The 20,852-nt window shown below is 42.2% G+C and overlaps 2 protein-coding genes across 3 annotated transcripts in view; both read left to right on the forward strand.

The window, feature by feature from the left end:
* The window catches only part of LOC119658286 (protein tailless-like), a 74,134-nt gene extending 63,551 nt beyond the window's left edge, over positions 1 to 10,583 (forward strand). Inside the window, exons 2-4 of the mRNA XM_038065580.1 lie at positions 9,088 to 9,318; positions 9,381 to 9,718; positions 9,782 to 10,583. Of these exons, the coding sequence (XP_037921508.1) occupies positions 9,252 to 9,318; positions 9,381 to 9,718; positions 9,782 to 10,474 (1,098 nt within the window). The 5' untranslated portion in view covers positions 9,088 to 9,251 and the 3' untranslated portion in view covers positions 10,475 to 10,583. The remainder of the gene's footprint in view (positions 1 to 9,087; positions 9,319 to 9,380; positions 9,719 to 9,781) is intronic.
* A 9,120-nt stretch (positions 10,584 to 19,703) lies between these two features.
* LOC119658289 (nuclear receptor subfamily 2 group E member 1-like) lies at positions 19,704 to 20,629 on the forward strand. Of its 2 annotated transcripts, XM_038065584.1 has the most exons (3): positions 19,704 to 19,991; positions 20,055 to 20,276; positions 20,356 to 20,629. In XM_038065584.1, exons 1-3 carry the CDS (start codon positions 19,925 to 19,927, stop codon positions 20,358 to 20,360), a joined length of 294 nt encoding a protein of 97 aa, XP_037921512.1. In that variant the 5' UTR covers positions 19,704 to 19,924; the 3' UTR covers positions 20,361 to 20,629. The 2 variants fall into 2 exon arrangements, with proteins under 2 accessions (XP_037921512.1, XP_037921511.1); XM_038065583.1 differs by having other exon boundaries at positions 19,706 to 19,991; positions 20,055 to 20,629.
* The last annotated feature ends 223 nt before the right edge of the window (positions 20,630 to 20,852 follow it).

Below are 20,852 nucleotides of genomic sequence, written 5' to 3' on the forward strand. Positions count from 1 at the left end.
GCAGCATTCTTTCGTTCCGTTGCTAGTTTACATTCATCGTCAAACCAATCATTCCGACTCATTTTGCGGCTGGGGCCAAGTATGTTTGTAGCGTATCCATGATAATGTTCTTCAGGTGGTTGTGAAGATTGATTCTTCATATCCAGGTCCTCTGTTAACTGCGGTTATTACTGCATCCATTTCCCTCTGGTGTGAATGGCTTCTGTGTTAACTCTCCCCTGATTGTCAGAGGGGATTCTGGGTGGTGTTGTTTTTCGAGCTCGGAGCACCGTGACAATGAGATAATGATCCGAGTCTATATTGGCCTCCCTATATGTTGTGACATTCATCAAGGCTGAGAAGTGGCGGCGTTCGATCAACACGTGTTCAATTTGGTTGAAAGTAGTCCCGTCTGGAGAGGCCCATGTATGTTTGTGGACTGCTTTCTGCGCAAACCAGGTACTTCCAACAATCATTTCGTGTGACACTGCTAATTGAATAATCCGCAGTCCGTTATCATTTCTATTTTGGTGTAAGCTATGGGAGCCAACGTATCGCCTGAATACGGGCTCCTTCTCTACTTGGCTGTTAAAATCCACAAGTATGATTTTGATATCATATCTGGGATAGACTTCGAGGGTTCGTTCAGCCTGAAAATATGTCTTGAAGTATTCCTTAGAAATTGACTAGAAACTCCCCTTAAGTTTATTCTCGAATGAGTGAATATTGCAAAACAAGAGAGGAGTGCGCGGGTTGCAAAGCGGTCACTTTCTTAAAGGCCCCATTTCCAAAACTAACCTTAAGAAAATCCCAAAAAATCGTTCCTTCCCTCCTTTTGATTCACAATTTCATTTATGATTGTTGTTCTGAACTAGCAATACGTGATAAAATCTTATGAGTTAAGGAACCTATAAATTTCTCCTCAGTGTTTGGAATTTTACATTAATATACGTTTTGTGGGAGCGGAATTCTAAGGTGCAATTTACGAAAGTTCCATGAATTATGGCATGTCTATGAGGGGTAGAAGCGATCGACATCCAAAAACATTGGAAGTTGAAGGATTCATGGTTAATTGGGTATATAATATAATTAACCGGGTTGAAATTCCACAGTCTCTACGCTTTACTGAAACCAGAGCAGAAAAAGCCAAAAAGGGCGAGACGCACAAAATCTACAACTTGAAATATATCTTCTATCGCAGAATTCTGGTTGAAGAACCTCATATGAGAAATGTGTCCGTGCAATGCCAGAACTGCCAAGAATACATACAAAAGCATATTGCAAATTACCGAGTGTTTGAGTAATCTGCGGGGATTTACACAACACAGTTCCCTACACAAACGCAGGCTGGACCCAACTACAGAGGTTGTTCATTATACATGAATATCATCTTTCAAAACTGTACAGATGGTAGTGACAACAATCAGCGCGCCGTTAACTATACAGAGTGAAGCACCAGTGGACCCAGCTTTGCAAAGTTTAGAGGTACTTCTCATGACGTTGATGCAAACTATAGGATAATTCATGTCATCAATGCAAACTATGCTCCGGGAGATGGTGCATAACCATTCACAAATTCTAGAAGTCCTAATGGGTAAGAACTGATCGAGCTGAAAATCTGTGATTGCAATGCTAATCGCGCGCTGTAGACGTTTTTCTGATCTCCAAAACGCATCTTACACAAAAAGGGACCACTTCGAGGAGCAAGGATACACATTCTATGACACCAAGCATCCAGACGACAAGGCTCACTGTGGAACTAGTGGTTTAATCAAATCCCGGTTCAGACACTTTGCTCTGTAAGGAATATCTTCACGCTACATCTTTCCGCCTAAGAGAATCTAGCGACTTAATCACCCTTTCAGCCGTATATTGTTCTCCAAGGTCCAAAACGAGAGTTTATTGATTTTTGCAGCACTCTTGAAAAAAAGATTAACGGCCGGTGGCTATAATGCCCAGCGCATCCACTAGGGATCAACAATAATCTCTCCGAAAAGTAATCCGTTCAACATCATAAGCAAGTCCAACAGGGTTGATGTTATTTTTTCAGGACAGCCTTATCTTATCGATTTTGGGGTTACAAAAACATCCGTCGAGATCAAATTTGTGCCACATCCAACCTGGACTTATCTTTGGATACCCTCCTCCCGTGTTATCATCACCATCAGCAGCGAAGCGAAGCGAAGAAAAAGAAATACATCAGCACTCATCTCCATGTCAGAGTTCCATTGAAAACTTGCTGCTGCTGTCGAACAATTCTGTCAATGAAGCGTTGCCGCAGCTGGATACTCTTCTTCAACGCTGAACAGTAGTGGTGGGTTCAGGATAAGGTGATAAGGAGCAAACGAAATTTAAGGCGGGAGTGGCAGGAACATTGACCTCGAGACTGAAGTAGTAGTTCGTAAAAGCTACCAAGAAGCTAAGAAATGCATAAACAGAGCGTGACGTCCAGCACTTTACGAGCACTCTCAGTTCCTATCGCAGCAACGACTACTCTCTCCGGGGCAACCAAAAAGCCGAAGCGGTAGGTACAGACTGAGGCACCACTAAGGCTTGCTAATAGAAACTGGGCGAGGAGAAATGCTGATAAGGAAGCAGTGTTTGCAACTTATCCGTTTGGTGATTTTCAACCAAATTCTTCGGGCAATGACCCACTTTATCCGAATTAACCCCTGTTAGGCTGGTAAGCAGGTTTTGCATAAGAACGAAAACCGCCCTCAATTACGGACTGTAGAAAGTCAATCCCTCCTCGCATTGACAATATTACCACTGATCAAGTATTTCACCCAGTTATTCAATTGGACTATTCAGCTCGGTTACTTCCTCAGGAGCTGGAAAACATCCCTGGCCACAATGATCTCCAGGGCAGGCAAGTCTGCAACGTTAGCAAGTTGATTCCATCCAGTGAGTTTGCTATCCGTAGTGTCAAAGATTATCGAGAGCCTCCACCTCGCAAAACTCTCACCTTTCCTTCCCGACGGAAAAATAATTCCTCAACATAAATTTGGCTTCCATTAAATGCATATCACCACGGAGCAAGTTCACGGACTTGTAGCGGAAATTAGCGGAGCATTCCCGGACGTAGCACAACTACTTGATAGAATATAGCGCATCTGCGTGTTACATTTAAATCAGATAGTGGATTGGCTAACTACCTGGAAGATCAAAGTCAATAAATTGAAATACACTCATATAACATTCACCCTCCGTCGGGGAACCTGCTCCAAATCAACTTAAATGGAACCTAAGTTCCCCAATCTAGTAGTGTCAAATACCGGATAATGTACTTCAACAGGCGGCTTACGTGGAAAAAATTCATTTATAAAAGAAAATAGTTAAAAAAAATGCCTATGAAGATTATCCAATAATTACCGAAGCTAGGGTGTCCGGATAGCTGAGTGGTTAGAGCACAAGGCTGTCGTACGGAAGGCCGCGGTTCAAATCTCACTGGTGGCAGTGGGATTTGTATCGTGATTTGACGTCGGATATCAGTCGACTCAGCTGTGAATAAGTACCTGAGCCAAATCAGGGTAATAATCTCGGGCGAGCGCAATGCTGACCACATTGCCTCCTACAGTCTACTGTGGTGTACCGTTACGGTCTTCAATGAAGTGCTCTAACACACTCCAAGGCCCTGATCCATTATAAGTTGTAAAAAAGTGCCGTGGCCCCAAAACAAGCAATCTCGGCCCCGGAAAAATATTACAGGGGGTGAAACGAGCGCTTAAACCAAAAATAATGACGAACATAACCAAATACTGAAAACTACTTTAGATAAATTTGATATTTGAAATAAAAGGCTTACCGAACGACAGATAGTAACCAAATAAATGTTTGTCAAACTAAAGGAGTTTATCCTTCAGCGAAAAAAGTATTACAAAAAAAAAAACAAATTATAAATGTCATAATTTGAAATGCAAATGGATGACCTCAGCACCTAGAAGATAAGCATAGGCCTTCCCTCAGAATCCGTGACTTTTGCAACAGATCCAAGTCAGCTAGCTAGATAGGGAACTAAAATATTTGTGAAAAAGATATCAGACACCACCTGGAACAGAAAATTAAAGACAACCAAATGCACGTGGTGACTATTGGTGTGCAACTATTTAACAACAATATGAATATACTATCCGCTCCGGTCTAATGTAGGAAGGAAGATTTACTTAGCTCGTAACGTTTATGCATTTGGTTTGTCAGTCTGTTTACTTTAGTGTGTTTCTGACGTTCAAAATGTTAGATTGCATTAAATTTGCACAAGAGACATTTTTGACCTTTATGAACCCACTATATTCTGTTAGAAATAATACCACCGGGTGTCAGACCCTCGTTCTGCTTCCGCTGCTCCTCTATCTCAATTTTTGCAGCAAATCTGGCACTATCGCTTACTCTGAGTTTATAACATGAAAACACATATATCTACAAAGAATATCTCCATTCGACTACAGTATCCCCAGAGTTGAACCCATATTAAGGGAAGAGATTGCCTAAAGTACATAATTTACAGAAATTTTCACGCTGTCAGGACATTTATCATCATAATCACCATCAAATATGACATTGTTGAGATCATTATGGAAACGATAATCTGACGATCAATATGCAGAAAAAAATCATTCAGTTTACAATCGTCCCTTTTCCACCAAACTTGGTATTATGCTCAATAGTATGTCCTTATCGACATCTTTCCTTTAATATGACATATGACTGTATTCGCAGAAGAAAAATGTACAGTTTCCTTTTTCATTTATAGGATCACTTACAACCTAGAATTCAGTGTATCTATGAAAGTTGGCAGTTCAAATGTTTTAACCAAGTTTGGGGTGACTATTTACACCAATTTCTGTGACGAAACTGCATATAACAGACAGCCAGACAGTACATCGATTTAACCAGTTTTTTTTTACGCATACTTATGCATTTCATTGAAAATAAAAGTACAAATTAGGAACAAGCTTTATTTTCAAACTAAAGGTCATGATGGTGGATCCCTATCGAGACGTACAAAATAGTTGCGCTTTTATTATATTGAAATAAATTCTTTGATGGAAGGACATAAACTTGTCTAAAAGGGAAATCAATGAAAATATAAAACCACAGTCTTCTTATCTGAATCTGGTACTTGGAGCTGTGATGAACCTAGAGCTGGTGTTCGACACCTTTGCTCCCCTTTTCTCTGTGGACATTGTTGTCCATCTTTACTCGGGTTTGTTATCGTTCTTCTGTTTTTTTTTTGGTCAAACGTTATAATACTTATGGTCTTATACCACTTATAAATTACTTACAATACTTACAATAATAATAATTTTATCTTATCCCACACTACCATCTTAACTAACAATATTAACAATATTACATTATCCTATAATACTAATTACCTTATAATACTATATATTCTTTCAATACTAGTGCCCTTACGCTAGGATAGGTTTCATTTTTTTGATTTTCTATTTTTAAAATATTTAGGGTTTTATTCTTGTGGGAATCAATTTTTTTGAACAATTTCAGGGCTTTATCTTTAATATACTTATCTATAGGTCTAATCTTAGATCGCTATGTATGTCTAGATTTCTTATATAATGCGGGACATTAAAAATTTTTCTTACAGCTATATTCTGACATATTTGCAGTTGTTTTTTATATGTCTTACACGTTTGGTAAAAAATACTGCTCCCGTATAGCAGAGATGAGCGAATTAATTGTTTATAAATTAAAAGTATATTCTTAATGTTTAGTTTCTTAGATCTAATTAAAGGGTAAAGGGAATTCAACGTACCTGTGCATGTCGTCCGCGTATAAGGAGATCTCTGTGAAGCGGTTGAATTGTCTTGGAATGTCCGCCGTAAATACTGTGTATAACAGCGGTGAAAGCGGCGATCCTTGAGGTACTCCTGTCTCTATTCTTCTTTCTGTTGATTGGTACCCCTCCAGTGCCACCCTAAAACTTCGATCTGTAATAAAGGATTGGATTAGTCCTAGACAATTTAAATTTCCTTTCTGCAATTTTTCCAGTTGTTGGAAGTAGGATGATTGGTCTCCAGTTCTGTGGGAAGGTTGGGTTCTTTCCCGGTTTCGGCAGAAGGATGATGATGGATTTTTTTCCATGCTTTTGGATATGTTCTGAGACGGAGTACTGCATTTATTACTGCGGTGATTGATTCGGCGATGTTATTCGGTGCGTTCTTGATGCACTCGTTTGTAAGCATATCCCATCCTGGGGCTTTTTTGCTGCTTAGTCCATGGATGATGGTTTGGACTTCCAGTTGGTCTGTTTGCAGTTCCCAGTCTTCTCTTTGTGTTGAGTCATCTTGTGCCTCTGTTTCTGACTCGTAATCTTCTTCAGATTCATCGTCCGATGCGGTGTTCTCCCTGAACTGGAGTTCGAGTGAGTCCGCGAACGCTTGGGCCTTTCACTCCTTATAGAATTCAAGGCCATTGGGACCATGAATTGTAGGCATTTGCCTTCTGGAGCCTCTTTTAAAATATTTGCTGAGCCGCCAGAAGTTGATGTTTCCCGGCTCTAAATTTTGTTTATTGTTGGTCGTTTGCTTCTGTCTCCGTTGAGCTCTCCTGCTTGGCTGAAGTTAGTTGGGCGGTTAGGTTTTGAATCTCTGTCTCTGCCTGTTCCGATGTTTCCAGTTTTGACGTTGTGGTGTATTGTCTTAGAATGTGGCGGTAGGTGTCCCAGTTGGTGCTTTTTATCATTTTCGGCGGATTTTCAATATATATGTTGTATATTGAAAATAGCACCGGTTTGTGATCCGACGAGAGGTCGTCCAACACGTTGATTGTGATGTGGTTGTTGTAATTCTTTGTTAGAGCCACATCGATTATGGTGCCGGTCGTGCTGCGTCCATAATGTGTTGGTTCCTCTGGTGCGTGAATAGTTGCTCCGTTTCCGTTTAGGAAAGTGAGCAGTTCTCTCCCCGCTTTGGTGTTTCGGGTTGCTCCCCAGTCTCAATGACGCGCGTTCAGATCCCCGGCGAGAAAAGTCGGTTTGTCCTCGTTAAGTAGCAGTTGAAGGTCCTCTGAAAAATTATCTGCTGATGGTGGACGACGGTAAGCTGATATAATTTTTACATCAGCTGGTCCTGTCTTTGCCTCGATGACTGTAGCTTCCATTCCAGTGATGAGTGGTGTTTCCAGGAGGTGATGCTCGATGCTTCTCTTGATGAGAACTGTGGTTCCTCCTCCATGGCCAGTAAGTCGGTCGTTTCTATATATTTCATAGTTGGGTACTTTAAGTGGGTCTGTTGGTTTGAGGAACGTTTCCTGGATGAGTAGTATGTCTACTTTTTCCTCGTAAAAGAATTCTTTCAATTCTCCCATTTTTCCTTTTACAGAATTTGCGTTCCACGAGATAATGTTAAGCTTAATGCTTACCATGTTGGTTCTTAGTTGGGTTGCCTAGAGGGATCTGCGAGCTAAACAGGCTTTTAATCATTTTGGTCATCATTGACTCCATCATGTTTTGGATCTGTGCTTGCATGCTGCTCAGCACTTGATCCATTTGAAAGAGCTTCGGGTTCGCTGTGGAAGAGGGAGCTTTCGGTGCTGTTGGAGTTTTTCCTGCCGGTTTGTTGATTGGTTATGTTACCTGTGATACCTGTGGAGAAGGGTTAGATTTCGCCATCTGGGCGAAGGTTTTCTTAATATTTTTAGGATTTTTTGGACATCCGCTGTAGCTGGCTGGATGATCCCCTTTGCAGTTGGTGCAGGTTGCCTTCTGCTCCTGCTTCCTCACGCATTTTGAAAAGTGATGCGATCCCTCGCATTTAACGCAACGTGCGTCGGCGAAACCGTTGTTCGCAAAGTGTTCAAACTGCTGACAGTTATGGCACTGCGATTGCGAAGTCCTCGGTTTTTGGGACTCGATTTTCACAATCAAGTGGCAGATCGATTTGACATTGTATATGTCGGTTTCGTTTTTCGGCATTAACACCTTTAATAGTCTGGAGGGTCCGTTCTTCATTTTTATGAAGAAACACTCTATAGGATGGAAACCCTGATCCTCAAGGTCTTCTTTCACATCTTCAGGCGCTATTCCCTCGAGCCCCCGGATTATAATGTTAATGTTCTTCTCTTCTGGGAGAAGATATGTGTGGAATTGAATTCCACTTTCTCTAAAAAATTTGGTGATCTTCCGGTGGTCGCTCAGCTGCTCTGGAGTTATTCTCACTCCCAGGTGTATCCTCCTCGCGTGAAGGATATTAATTTTCCTTTTTCTCAATTCTTTCTCAATGGCTGGCCATTTTGATGGCTGCCTTAAAATCACGGGTACCGTACCCTTTTCAGCTTCTTTAGCCTTAGGACTTTCCTGTCCTGAAGGCTTTGACTTTTCCGGTGACTTCACTACTGCTTTTTTAAAAATCGGCGGAAGAGTTGGCACTGGTTTCGGTGGCGGCAGAGGTGGAAAGTCCACATCTTGCTCCTCCTCGGTGGCGGTGTTGTCCGTGTTGTCCGTGTTATCGGTGGACATCTCCTCTTCCGATGAGGAGTTACTTTCCGACACTTGTGGCCTCTCGATACGCAAACGCTTGCCGTTTTCCTTCTTCTCCCGGTTTTGCAGGTCTATTGACTCCTGCAAGCTTTTGATGAGGGCTGTCAGACCCTCGTTCTGCTTCCGCTGCTCCTCTATCTCAATTTTTGCAACAAATCTGGTACTATCGCTTACTCTGAGTTTATAACATGAAAACACATATACCTACAAAGAATATCTCCATTCGACTACAGTATCCCCAGAGTTGAACCCACTATATTAAGGGAAGAGATTGCCTAAAGTACATAATTTACAGAAATTTTCACGCTGTCAGGACATTTATCATCATAATCACCATCAAATATGACATTGTTGAGATCATTATGGAAACGATAATCTGACGATCAATATGCAGAAAAAAATCATTCAGTTTACAATCGTCCTTTCATTTCATTGAGAAAACCAGTTCCCATAAATGAATGCCATTTTCTTCGAATGACGTGTTATCACATTTCAGTGATAGTTTGCCAAAATATGCATATTTGGAAATTCCCACCATAGGCGAGACAGGGGCAATTAAATGTCTCTCGAACAAAACCGATGAAAGACTGATTTCACCCTTTACAATACAGGTAACTCTGACAGATTTCGCAAATGGTATATTAACCGGAGCAATCCTGAGGTGATTGCATTCAAAAGTTTGCTTTGAAAGTAATCACTCCTCAAGAATTAAACATTTGTGAATAGTCAGCATTCTTCACTTTCAACTGATACACAAGTTTGAATAACTTTGAAAATGAAAGATCTAAGTTGCCCAAGCTCTCCAATAATCGACGTAGGATCCAACGAATTCCCCGCAAAAAGTAAGTACCTTTTTTTCATTCAACCCTTTTAAACTATTGTAACAATTTCTTCCCTTTTGTAGATCGAATCCTCGTAGATATTCCTTGCGAGGTATGCCGCGATTACAGTTCTGGCAAACATTACGGAATTTATGCCTGCGATGGTTGCGCGGGTTTTTTTAAACGATCAATCCGGCAGGATCGTGTATATGTTTGTAGATTAGGCAACCCTGGCAGATGCACCGTTGATAAGGCACACCGAAACCAATGTCGTGCATGCCGGCTTCGGAAGTGTTTAGAAGTTGGCATGAACCAACAAGCTGTTCAGCATGAACGAGGTCCCAGGGCCTCCACCCTACTTCGCCAAATCAGCTTACAGAATGAAGTTATCGGTACTGAGATGGTTGTTCAGCAAAGTTGGGTTGGTTTCAGCATAAATCAATTCGCTATTTCCAATACTATATTATCAAATCCTACCATGCAGAGACTTCTGTTCCACCACCCTACGGTAAATCGCCCACCTTACTTTGCGCGACCAACGCCCGTCGAGGATACAAGCATTCAAGCAATTGCCTCTGAACATCTGTTCCACAACATTCGTCAGTTCAAAACTATGGGCAGGTTCAGCGAACTCTGCATGTCAGATCAGCTTCTCTTAATCGATGCATCTTGGAAGGAGCTCTTCGTTTTGTCGATTGTTCAATATATGATGCCAATGCATCTGGGACAACTTCTACGTGAATACCTTACAGATGAAAGATACAATTTTTTCCTTCATGGACTAGCGGATGATGTGAAGGCCATCAGTTCCACTCTGCAATTTATTCAAAGCTTGCAACTGAATGCCCGCGAGTATGACTTACTACGTCCTATTTTCCTATTTCAAAGGGCTACCATGGAAAGAGTGCTAGCGGCCCACATGGTTTGTGACCATCCCCGCATGGAAAAGAGATTGCGGGAAACAATGAAAATATGCAAAATGTTCGAAATAGCTTGCACCAACTATGTGAACTACGTCCGACCAAATAGTCTGCGCTTCCACGAGGTATTTCGAGTCATCCATCGTTTGCGTGTGGCCCCTCTTTATGCAATCGAAGAATTATTTTTCCGGAAGTTGATTGGGGGTAATCCTTTAATGGTTTTAATCGCAGATCTGTATGTCCAAAAGCAAATATAGCCCTTACGAATTTCCGTGGATTTAGGAGTAATTAAGTAGAACATTCAAATATTTGATAATAATTGCAAGATAATAATAATTAATAAAGAACGGAAAAGAAGGAGTTAAATGCCTTTTTTTAATGGACCGATTTGTCCCATGAAAACAGGATTTACCCAGTTGGTTACCTTCAATGGACAGTAGATCAGGTTTCACTTTTCAATCACAATGCAATTTCTTTTGAAGTTAACAAAGTTGCATAATGACAGGCAGTCCACATGAATCCACTGAACATTGGCCGTGAGGCACTTCATTTCTAGGCCATAAGAACACGAGGGGCAGAGTGGTAAGTATTGCGCTGGTCCGGGATAATTCCTCTAATTCGACTCAAGCATTCATTCTCGTTAAAGTGGAGTCATATATTACATACAGCTCCTTCCCCGACCCCTCGTCGAGTAAACCCTTCGACTAGTAACCTTACTGGGACTGATCACACTCTGACCACTAAGGTATCTGGAATTTAAACCTAGAAACTATTATTGATAAAGTTATATTTGATAAAAAAATAAAATCCCCTTCTTAGATCGTTGTTGATGTTGAATGGTTTCGAGAGGGATCCTGTTGCTTTTCTCTAGACTCGCACATTGGTCAGGATCAGCCTAATCAGTCTTATCAATATTGTCGGCATACCGAATTCTCATGGCCGTGTACAGTTTGACCGTAGCTATGCTCTCTTAGGCAATCTTAAAAGTCGATGAAAAGATGGTTCAACTGATGGCCAGATTCCATCGCCTGCTGCACAGAGAAAATCTGATCTGCTGCTGATTTTCCTGGAGTGGAGCCTCTTTGGTATGGACGAATAATGCTGTGGGCGTGTGGGGCTATCTGACCTAGCAAGATAGCGAAGAATATCTTAGAGATGGTACTGACCAGTGTGATACATCTATAATTGCTGCACTGTGTGATATCTCCCGTTTTATGTATGATATAGATAATGCCATATTGCCAATCGTCAGGCATTGATTCGCTATCCCACACCTTGAGCATAGGTTAGTGAACCACTCGGTGAAATTGGTCGCCAGGAGCTGAACTGGTTAAAAATGGCAGTTCAGCTCCTGGCGACTTATGATTTTTGAGTCGATGAACGAACTGTTTCACCCATGCTCAGTGGTGGCAGCCGATATTGTGGTTGTTAAGCAGTTCATCAAAATACTTAACCCATCGCTCCAATATACCCCTTCTGGAATTCACGGACTTGTTCCCAGGCTTCATTTTTCGGTCCGACTTCATAGCTTCTCCACTCGGCGGAATTCGTGATAGGCGCGTGACCGCGTTCTTTGAAAGTGCAGCATTGCCCAGTAAACAGCATTTTTCCGTTCCGTTGCTAGCTTACGTTAATCGGCGAACCAACCGTTCCGTTTGTGGCCATATTAATGATAACGTTCTTCAGGTGATTGTGAATATCATTTGTTAATGCTTCATCTCCAAGATCTATGTTAGCTGCGGTTATTGCGGCATTCATTTCCCCCTGTTAGGTGTTACGAACGGCCGTGTTGTGGATGACTTCAGTATTCACTCTCACCTGATTGTCAGAAGGGATTGTAAGACAGTGTTGGAAATCGGACGCAGCAATATGCTAACAAGATAGTGATCCGAGTGGGTATCAACCAACGTTTCGCCCTGGGACCTATACTACCTTGGAACACTTCAGGTACATAGGTTTGGCATATTTGATATATGAAAATATTTCGCTGCCTGAAAGTTCAGCAAGTGCCGATCGATTTTGGGTTGGTGGTGGGATGGGGTGGAGAGGGTATGCCTGAGGGCTGCAAGATGCGGAGTCGACAGAAATCAGACATAAAACCAACATAGAACGAAGCTAATGATATTTATCATCAAACCAAGGGTATCTCAATTCCTAATTCCATGGCTAAATGAAGATAGATTTGCTCTTTCTTCGTCTTCTTCTTCAGCCTTTATCCCGTTCAAGAGCAGTGTTGACTCGTTGTGATTCTATCAAATCGCTGATCTGGATGCAATCAGAAAGCTTTTAAATTCCCACCCATGGTCACTGGACGTTGGATCCATAACAGGAACAAAGAGCAGTGGCGAGAGAGCGCTACCTTCATGAACACCGACAGAGACACGAAGCAGTTTTGATACACCCGCCACACTTCGAACTTAATTTTCGGAGCAATTGAACCCATCGCGCGAGTTTTTCTGGCACTAAATGTTGTCGTGGAGTATACTAGATGAGTTCGTGTGGCACACAGGCACACGCTTTCTCTAGATCCAAAAATGAAATGTAAAGAGGACGATGTTTCTCACGGTGTTTCTCTATGAGTAACGGCGTAGCGTATATTGCGTCAGTAGTTCCGCAGTTCTTGACCAACCTGGCTTGATTCAGGGTTATTTCAACGATTGCGAATAAGGTTGTCAAGAATGCGTTCAAAAATCTTCATAGTATGGAAAGTCACAGTATGGGACGGTAATTTGAAAATTTTGTTGGACAACCTTTCTTTTTTTGCCAGTCAGATGGTGCTCTACTTTTCTTTCTTCTTTCTCCAATGTGAAATACCTGGGTGTGATGCTGGATCTTCAGTTAAGTGAACCAATACATGCTGTAGTATGCCGTGCAGTCAAACTGCGTGAGTCCGAATGTTAAACAGCGAAACCCTACTGCGTTAATAACATCCTAGATGGATTACTTCAGGAACGCCGAGCATTCGCAACGGATTATGTTATACACAAGTCGAGCTTTACGAGTAACTTTGCTACTTTCCAGCGAGGGCGAAGTGGAAGTTCGGCGACCTATTACAAGGTTATGATAGAACATTCTTCACCGACAGATCAAAGATGGTTTATGGAATCGGTGCGGAGGTTTTCCAAGATACACACAAGACTAGATCGCGAGAACTCTTGGTTCTGACGGTTACAAATGCGTGCGGGATTATGGCGGTCTGCACGGAGCACAGACCTATAGGAGACGATGCCGTCAGACTTAGTGTAACCTACAATTCACATTGCCGAAGTTGCGGAGAGAATGAAGAAACCATCTGGCACTTCCTTTACGATAGACTATTGACTGTGGACGCTAGGTGACCAATGCTTTGGGGATCTCAAAGAGATCTCTTATGCAACGTAGAGGAGCTACTGCTCGTGAGTGTTATGGCGTACTTCTGAAAATCTGGGCCAACTGAATTCTGGTTCAAACAGCAGCCATATTTTAAAAGTGTGTGTGGCATTAAAATGGCGCACTAAAGCGCTAATTGGGCTTCTCGGAATAACCACTGATACCTGCTTACCCTGCAGAGGGATCGACGGGCAAGGACATGTTCTATGAAGCATTGCCCTGTGAATTGGGGCTTACGAATACACGCGAAACCTTCCCTGCTCATAGTAAAAGGCGACTAACAGGGATAGAAATTGTGGGCTAGCAACCTGCAAATTTTGAAACTCTACTACTACCGAAACGTCAACAATGCCTTGGCTAGGAACCCACTTCGCTTTCTCCAACTTGACCGGGAATTCCAGCGATATAAGCTCGACATTCTGGGCCTAAGCGAAATAAAATGGTGGGACCCCGGAGAGTACTCCTATCTCTCTTCGGCAATATGCTTTTGTATTCTGGAAAGCCAAGTGGTAGCAGACACCAATCCGGTGTCGGGTTGCTTTTGACGGCTACTGCAAGATGCGTTCTCTTGACCTGGGAGCCGCTTTCTGACAGACTTCTTACTGTTAGAATTCGGTTCAGGTAATGCACACGAGAATATCGATGATAATTGTGCCCCCATCAAAAATGCTCTTTTCTCGGGTCCTGCCCAGGTCGTCGGCCATGCCCCGGGCCGTCATAAAATCTACCTGACTGCGGGCTCCTAGAAGAGGATCGATGAACGGAAGGGGTTGAAGGCTCTACTGACTGCTGTGAGTGATGGTGGTCGTGGCGTGCTCTAACTCCAATGGCAAAATGGCGGAAAGTTCAGCGACAGACAAGAGAGAATTTGCTATTGCGCTAGTCATAGGGATGCGGAAGATTCCCCAGATCACAAAGACTTTAGAACTGTATATTGCATTGCAAAAGAGCTCGCATGTGGTTGCAAGTCTTTCGATGGTCCTGTGAAGGACGTCAACGGTGGACTTTTCATCCATGATGATGAACAACTGAAGAGGTCCGATCCGGTGAGCTTCTGCCTCTTATGGATGAAATGGCTAATTACCGTAACATGCGGATCCAAGCGGAAAAGAAATCTTTTCAGCATTCAAATGGAGTAAAGCCGCTGAATTTGACGATCTCCTCGAAGAATTATTTATCGCTGCACCTGTAGTTACTGCGAATCTGTTGCTTCCACTTGTACGGAAATCTTGGGAATCCGAGACCTTTCCAAGAGAGTGGAAGAGGAGGATGATCGTTAAAATTCTAAAATAGGCACACGTTTTGAGTGTGCCAACTAGGGGATTATCTGCGTGTTCCCCGCCGTCACGAAGATAATCGCTAAAATAATCCTGGAACACATCAAAGAACATCTCGAAAGCTATTGGACTATTGATTTCGAGAAAGTTTTGGATAGCGTGAACAGGGAGTGTATCTGGAATGCTCTATGTAGGAGGGGCATTCCGATGAAAGGAATGTCAGAGCGACACATGATGGCGCAAAATATCACGTGTTGCAACGAGGCAAAATCTCGGAGAATTTTGAAGTGCAAAGTGGAGCATGCCAAGGTCCCATCCTGTCGCCGATATTATTTCTTTTTATTATTGTTGACGTTCTTCATTCTGCCCCTACCTGCAGAGCATGGAGGAAATCAATGCACTATGACATCTTTCCCTAAACACCTCGACTACGCTGATGGCATCTGTTTGCTCTCTGAAAGGTAGACAAGTGAAGCGGAACTGAAGATATACACCAAGAAAATCAAGGTTTTTCGTCTGACGAGTCATCGTACCCTCACTATTTATATTAATGGACAAAGCATCGAAGACGTCGATCAAATTGTATATCTAGAAAGCGTGGTTTCTGCCTACGGCGACACCGAAATAGATGTTGCCCGATGATTAACACACAATAGCTTCGCTGTTACTGCCCTGTCTCAAATCTGTAAATGCAGTTATCTCAACACTAAAATCGAGGTGAGATTGTTCTGTGCTAATGTTCTTTCTGTGTTGCTATATGGAAGTAACACAGGGAGAGTGAACTCCACTGTTACTCAAAGCTCCAAGTTTTCGTCACGACCTGTCTTCGTTGTATTAACGGAGTACGCTGCCCTGACACTATCTCAAATGAGAAACTTGGTCGGGGTACTTGGTGCAGAACAGTAGAGGAGGAGTCTGAGAGTCTCTTCCCGAGACTGTAGGGAGAGCTGAATTTCAGGTAACCGGAAGCGATGGCGCTTAGATGTGGTTGACGCGCTATATACCACCAAGGAGTGAAAGGCAACCATATTGGAAGTCCGCCACGCAAAAATAGGTTGAAATCAATGAAAATATGAAATTACAATTTTTAAAAAATCTCAATTTTTTTCTACCTATAATCGAAAATTGCAACGGTACAGATACGATAACGAAATCCCCGTATTGTCGTTGGCAGCCAACTTCTTTGACGTGAACTCCTACACTCGGAACAACTCACCGTAAATTTCGAAGAGAAAACTGAACAATGTTTTATGATTTACATGTACGGGGGATTCGAGTGTAATTCCAAAGTCCCATATATGAAAAAGCTGCTTTTCTCCAGTGCTTTTTACCGTTTTGTGTAAAACAAAACCTTATTAAGTAGAATCGAGATTTTTTGTAGAGAACGGACGTGTCTACAAATTGATATTATTAATAAAAATAATTTAAAATTGAAATTAAATTAACTTTTATCAAGAATATAAAAGGATATTTATATTACTTAATTAATAATATATAATTTAAAACTTAATTGAAACTAATTTACTTTTGAGTTATTATCTAAGTTACTTTTCCTTAAAAAGTTTTGAGAAAAACTTCGTTTTTTTGGCTTGGCGGGAATGAGCGGCGAGCCGCCGGCGGGTGGCCGACCAGACCGGCCCCCCACCATAAGGCCTAGGGGCACTCGGATCGGTCGTGGAGTCCGCAACGAGGAGGATCCAGACTTGAAAATAGCCAAAGTGAGGATAGCCAATCTTGAAAGAAGAAATGGCGAGCTGGCGAAGACACTCGAAGATTTGAAAAAGCAAATGACAACATTGATAAAAAAAACGAAAAGCTTACAGAGCAGCTAATGGCTGGGGAGGCGGGCCCGCCGTCTCCAAAGGTAGCCAGAAAAAAGGTTAAGCTATCTTCGACTACTTTTGCAATCATGGAGGAACCGGGCTGCTTTGAGGGCGAACAAGTTCTCGACAGCGAATCTGTCCGTATGGAGGACATAGAGAGCAGTAAAGCAGACGATACGAGAGTCGGCGACAACGGTGGCGATGGAAATGTCCCAGAAGAGGATGCTAACCAGGCAAGTTGCAATAGTGAAGATGGAAAATTGGGTGAGTTTATGGTCTATGTTTCCAAAAAATTAAAGAAAAAAAACAAAACTCAAGAAAAAATGTTAAATAATGTTAAAAATAATGCAAGTATGAGTGAAAATTTAAAAAATGGTCCGACTGGGGGTACATTTAGCACCCGAAATAAAGAAAGGGGGGAAAGGGTGCCCCCCATTAATGTTTATAAATTAGGTGGTAGAGATTTAGCCACTCTACTTAATAGGAGCGCGGGGCTCTCAAATTTTGTTATTAAAAAGATGGGGGCCTAGAGAGCCCAAGTCAAATGCAATAAATTTGCAGATTACAAAAAAGCACGGGAGGTCCTCGAGCGAGTGAAGGCTCCTCACTTCACCTACACTCCAAAGGACGAGAAGGTGCAAACCTTCCTTCTGAAAGGCTTGGATGCGGAGGAAGAGCCTGATGAGGTGCTCAAAATGCTCCGGGAGACGGGAACTGAGGTTAAGTTCCTCTCAGTGTCACGGTTTAGTACGAGGAGGTCCGTTTTGGAAAAACGAATCCTGCCGCACTTCCTCGTGCAGATAAGCCCGGAGAGCCGGGGAAGCGATCTGATCGGCATCAGGTCGCTTAATTACCAGGCCATTCGTTTTGAGCGCCTGCTAAGGGGCAAAATAGTCCAGTGTCGAAGATGCCAGCGCTATGGTCACTCGGCAGTGAACTGTCAAATGACCTTACGATGTGTAAAGTGCGGGAAAGACCATACCGCAGCTGACTGAAGCAGATGGCAAGGAAAAAACTTTCTGTGTTAACTGCGGAAGCGGAGGGCATCCGGCTTCGTACCGTGGATGTCCTGCATACCGCAATGTTAAGGTCACAGGGCAGCAGGCACCGAGATCGGCCCAAAGAACGAAGGTGTCAGCGGCGTTGAACGGTACCGTCCCTTCGGCACCAATCGTCTCGGGGATCCCATTTGCAGAAGTAGTTCGACAAGGGGGAGCTAAGAAGCCCCAACAAGATGCAAGTGGCGGGATGAACACTATCCTCAATAAAATACTAACCATGTGTGAAAACATGCAGCATACTCTACACGTACACAATACAAAAATAAATAGCATAACAGAATATTTACACAAACAGCATGTCCGCTGCTAGGTCTGGAGTCACAGCGGTACCACTGGATGGTCTCCGGATCATCGCGATTAATGTGAATTCCATCGTAGGAATCCATCGAAGAGCGGAGCTCCTTGATTTCGCTGCCAGACAGCAGCCTGACATAGTCTTGATTTCAGAAACCCACCTCAATCCGAGGCATTCGATAACATTCAAGGATTTTGAATTCGTGTGGAACGATAGACGAAATTGTGATGGGGGAGGTGGTACCGGAATACTTGTGGGTCGCCATTACCGTTTCAGGCATATTAATAGGCCTGAATTTGAAACCTTTGAGTGTATCGAAGTCTCATGTATTCTTTTTTCACTGCCTAGAGGAGGGAATTTATACATTCTGTCAGCCTATGCAGTGGGAAACAACCGAGCCAAGTTCAAGGAGGAATTCCATTCTCTGTTTACGATACTGGAACTGAATAGGTTGCATAATTACTATATTATAGCTGGCGACTTGAATGCTAAGCATACCTCGAGGCTAAACGCCACAAACAATCCCAGAGGGGTATTCCTCAAATCTTGGATAGAGCAATATCAGATAGAGTATAAATGCGAATTATATGGGTCAGAGAGTCCAACCTGGCCCAGGGTAAATTCCTATCTGGATTTGTGCATTGCTGACGCGCGCTTGAACTTTAATTTTAGGAATCCTCAACGGAAACTACAGACTCTTCCTTACGATAGCGACCATAACGCTATTCTTATTGAAGTTCTGTTTGATGGACGAAGAGTTCGCCTTCTGCCGATGGACAGTGGCATCCACAGGCTGAACTTTAAACAAACAAATTGGAAGAAATTCCAAGAGAAGTTTATTCGGGGATATCGAGAGGAATGCCCACCTCTTGATGGGGAAAACGATAGTACAATTGCACCAGGTGACAGGAACTTGAGCAACGAGGAAATACTTCAGTATCTTCTCAAGCTGGAGAACTTGACGCTGGAAACAATTGAACAAGTCGTCCCTAAGATTAAACCTCGCAATAATATGGAAGGATATGAAACTGCAGCCATAAAACGGTTGAAAAAAGTGAAAAGCCTTCTGCTCACTCGCGTCAACAAAATCTATCGGAGATATGGGGACTATCAACATCACATATTGGTTGAGTTCAAATCACTTCTAAAGATCGCGCGGGATCTTATCCGTCAACATTACGTAAATGAAGTGAACTTCCAATGGCGGGAGAAGTTAAAGGGTATTTCACCAAGCGATCCAGATTCCATGTTTACTAAGATAAATACGTTATTCCGGAAGAAGTCACGAATAACTGTGCCGAGAATTAAAGTCGGTGGCAGCGAGATACAACACCAACAACAATTTTCCGACTTCTGCAGCTTCCACCATCTCGTTCTTTTGGCATATTGTCTTGAAGGGCCATCATAAGATATGCCTGACAACGGACTCGTGGAAGCACATCGATATACGAAAGAGGTTCTAATGACCCCTGCGATAAATTAAAATAATATATTTGGAATTATTAAATATTATAATTATTATAATACCTTATTATTGATTTAAAAATATCCTTTCAATCCATTAACAAAGTCGATAGCCTTAAAAGTTTTTCATGAATGGTGTCTGATTACTTTCATCCATCATTTACCAGAATAACAATAAATACTACCAAGGGGATCTCAGACAAGAGATCAATCAAATATCGTCCAACAGAAACTTTTAGGAATCTTAAGTTTAACCCTTTGGGATGTAGGCAACTTTTATCAGATGGTATATAAATCGGAGTTATTTGGAGCTTTCACATTGAACAGTTTGGTTTGAAAGGAATCAGCCGTCAAGATTTAAATGCTCATTTAACATTATTCGTCTTCTGTTGATACACAAATTCGAAGAAAATTCAAAATGGAAGCTCCAAACTATTCCGTCCTTCCAATCATCGATCTAGAATACAACCCATCCCCAGCAGGAGGTAAGTACAATTTTTTCAGTTAAATTCGTTGCATCTATTATTTAAATTGTTTTTCTTATTCAGATCGACTTCTCCTCAACTCTCCTTGTGAAGTGTGTGGCGATCACAGCTCGGGCAAACATTATGGAAATTACGCTTGTGATGGCTGTGCCGCATTTTTCAAGCGGTCAATCAGGCTAGATCGCCACTATGTTTGTAAGCGAGGCAACCCTGGTGCATGCCCTATTGATAAAGTACTCCAGAATCAATGTCGCGCATGTCGTCTTCGGAAGTGTTTTGAAGTTGGTATGAAGCAAGAAGCTGTCCATCCAAGTTTGTCCATTGCTGATGTCGATCAGTTATTGGCATTGAAATGGCTACCCAGCCTAACTGATATAGTTTTACCATAAATATGTTCGCAAAAACAACGCTACATACTTTCTTATCCAACTAGCCAGGAAGCTCACAGTTCACATAACCAACCTCCAATAATGATGTCCTAAGAATGCTGAAAATACTACATTCTCTTAATCAATGTAGCCTCATCTTTCTTGACAGCGAATTATGACATTTGTAATTTTAGCGATAAGACAGCACCAAATTGAGAATTATAATAATAATAAATAAAAATCGTCAATAAATAGCAATTATATTGAAAATGGTATTTTTATCTTTTGTGTGACACCAAAAACGAGGATCATCTCAACGGATGGCACGAACTGTTATTTTCTGAATTCTTGTTGAAGCTTGCAATGCAGACTATACACGTTTAGCATTTGCTACCAACTCCGAATCTTCATAATTTTTTGACATAATTATTTGGGGATCATCACCGAACTCAAAGGCTGGCTTGCGTGAGTATCAGCGGGGCAATGAGGACAT

The sequence above is a fragment of the Hermetia illucens genome, chromosome 5 (genome assembly GCF_905115235.1).
Source record: "Hermetia illucens chromosome 5, iHerIll2.2.curated.20191125, whole genome shotgun sequence".
NCBI lineage: Eukaryota > Metazoa > Arthropoda > Insecta > Diptera > Stratiomyidae > Hermetia > Hermetia illucens.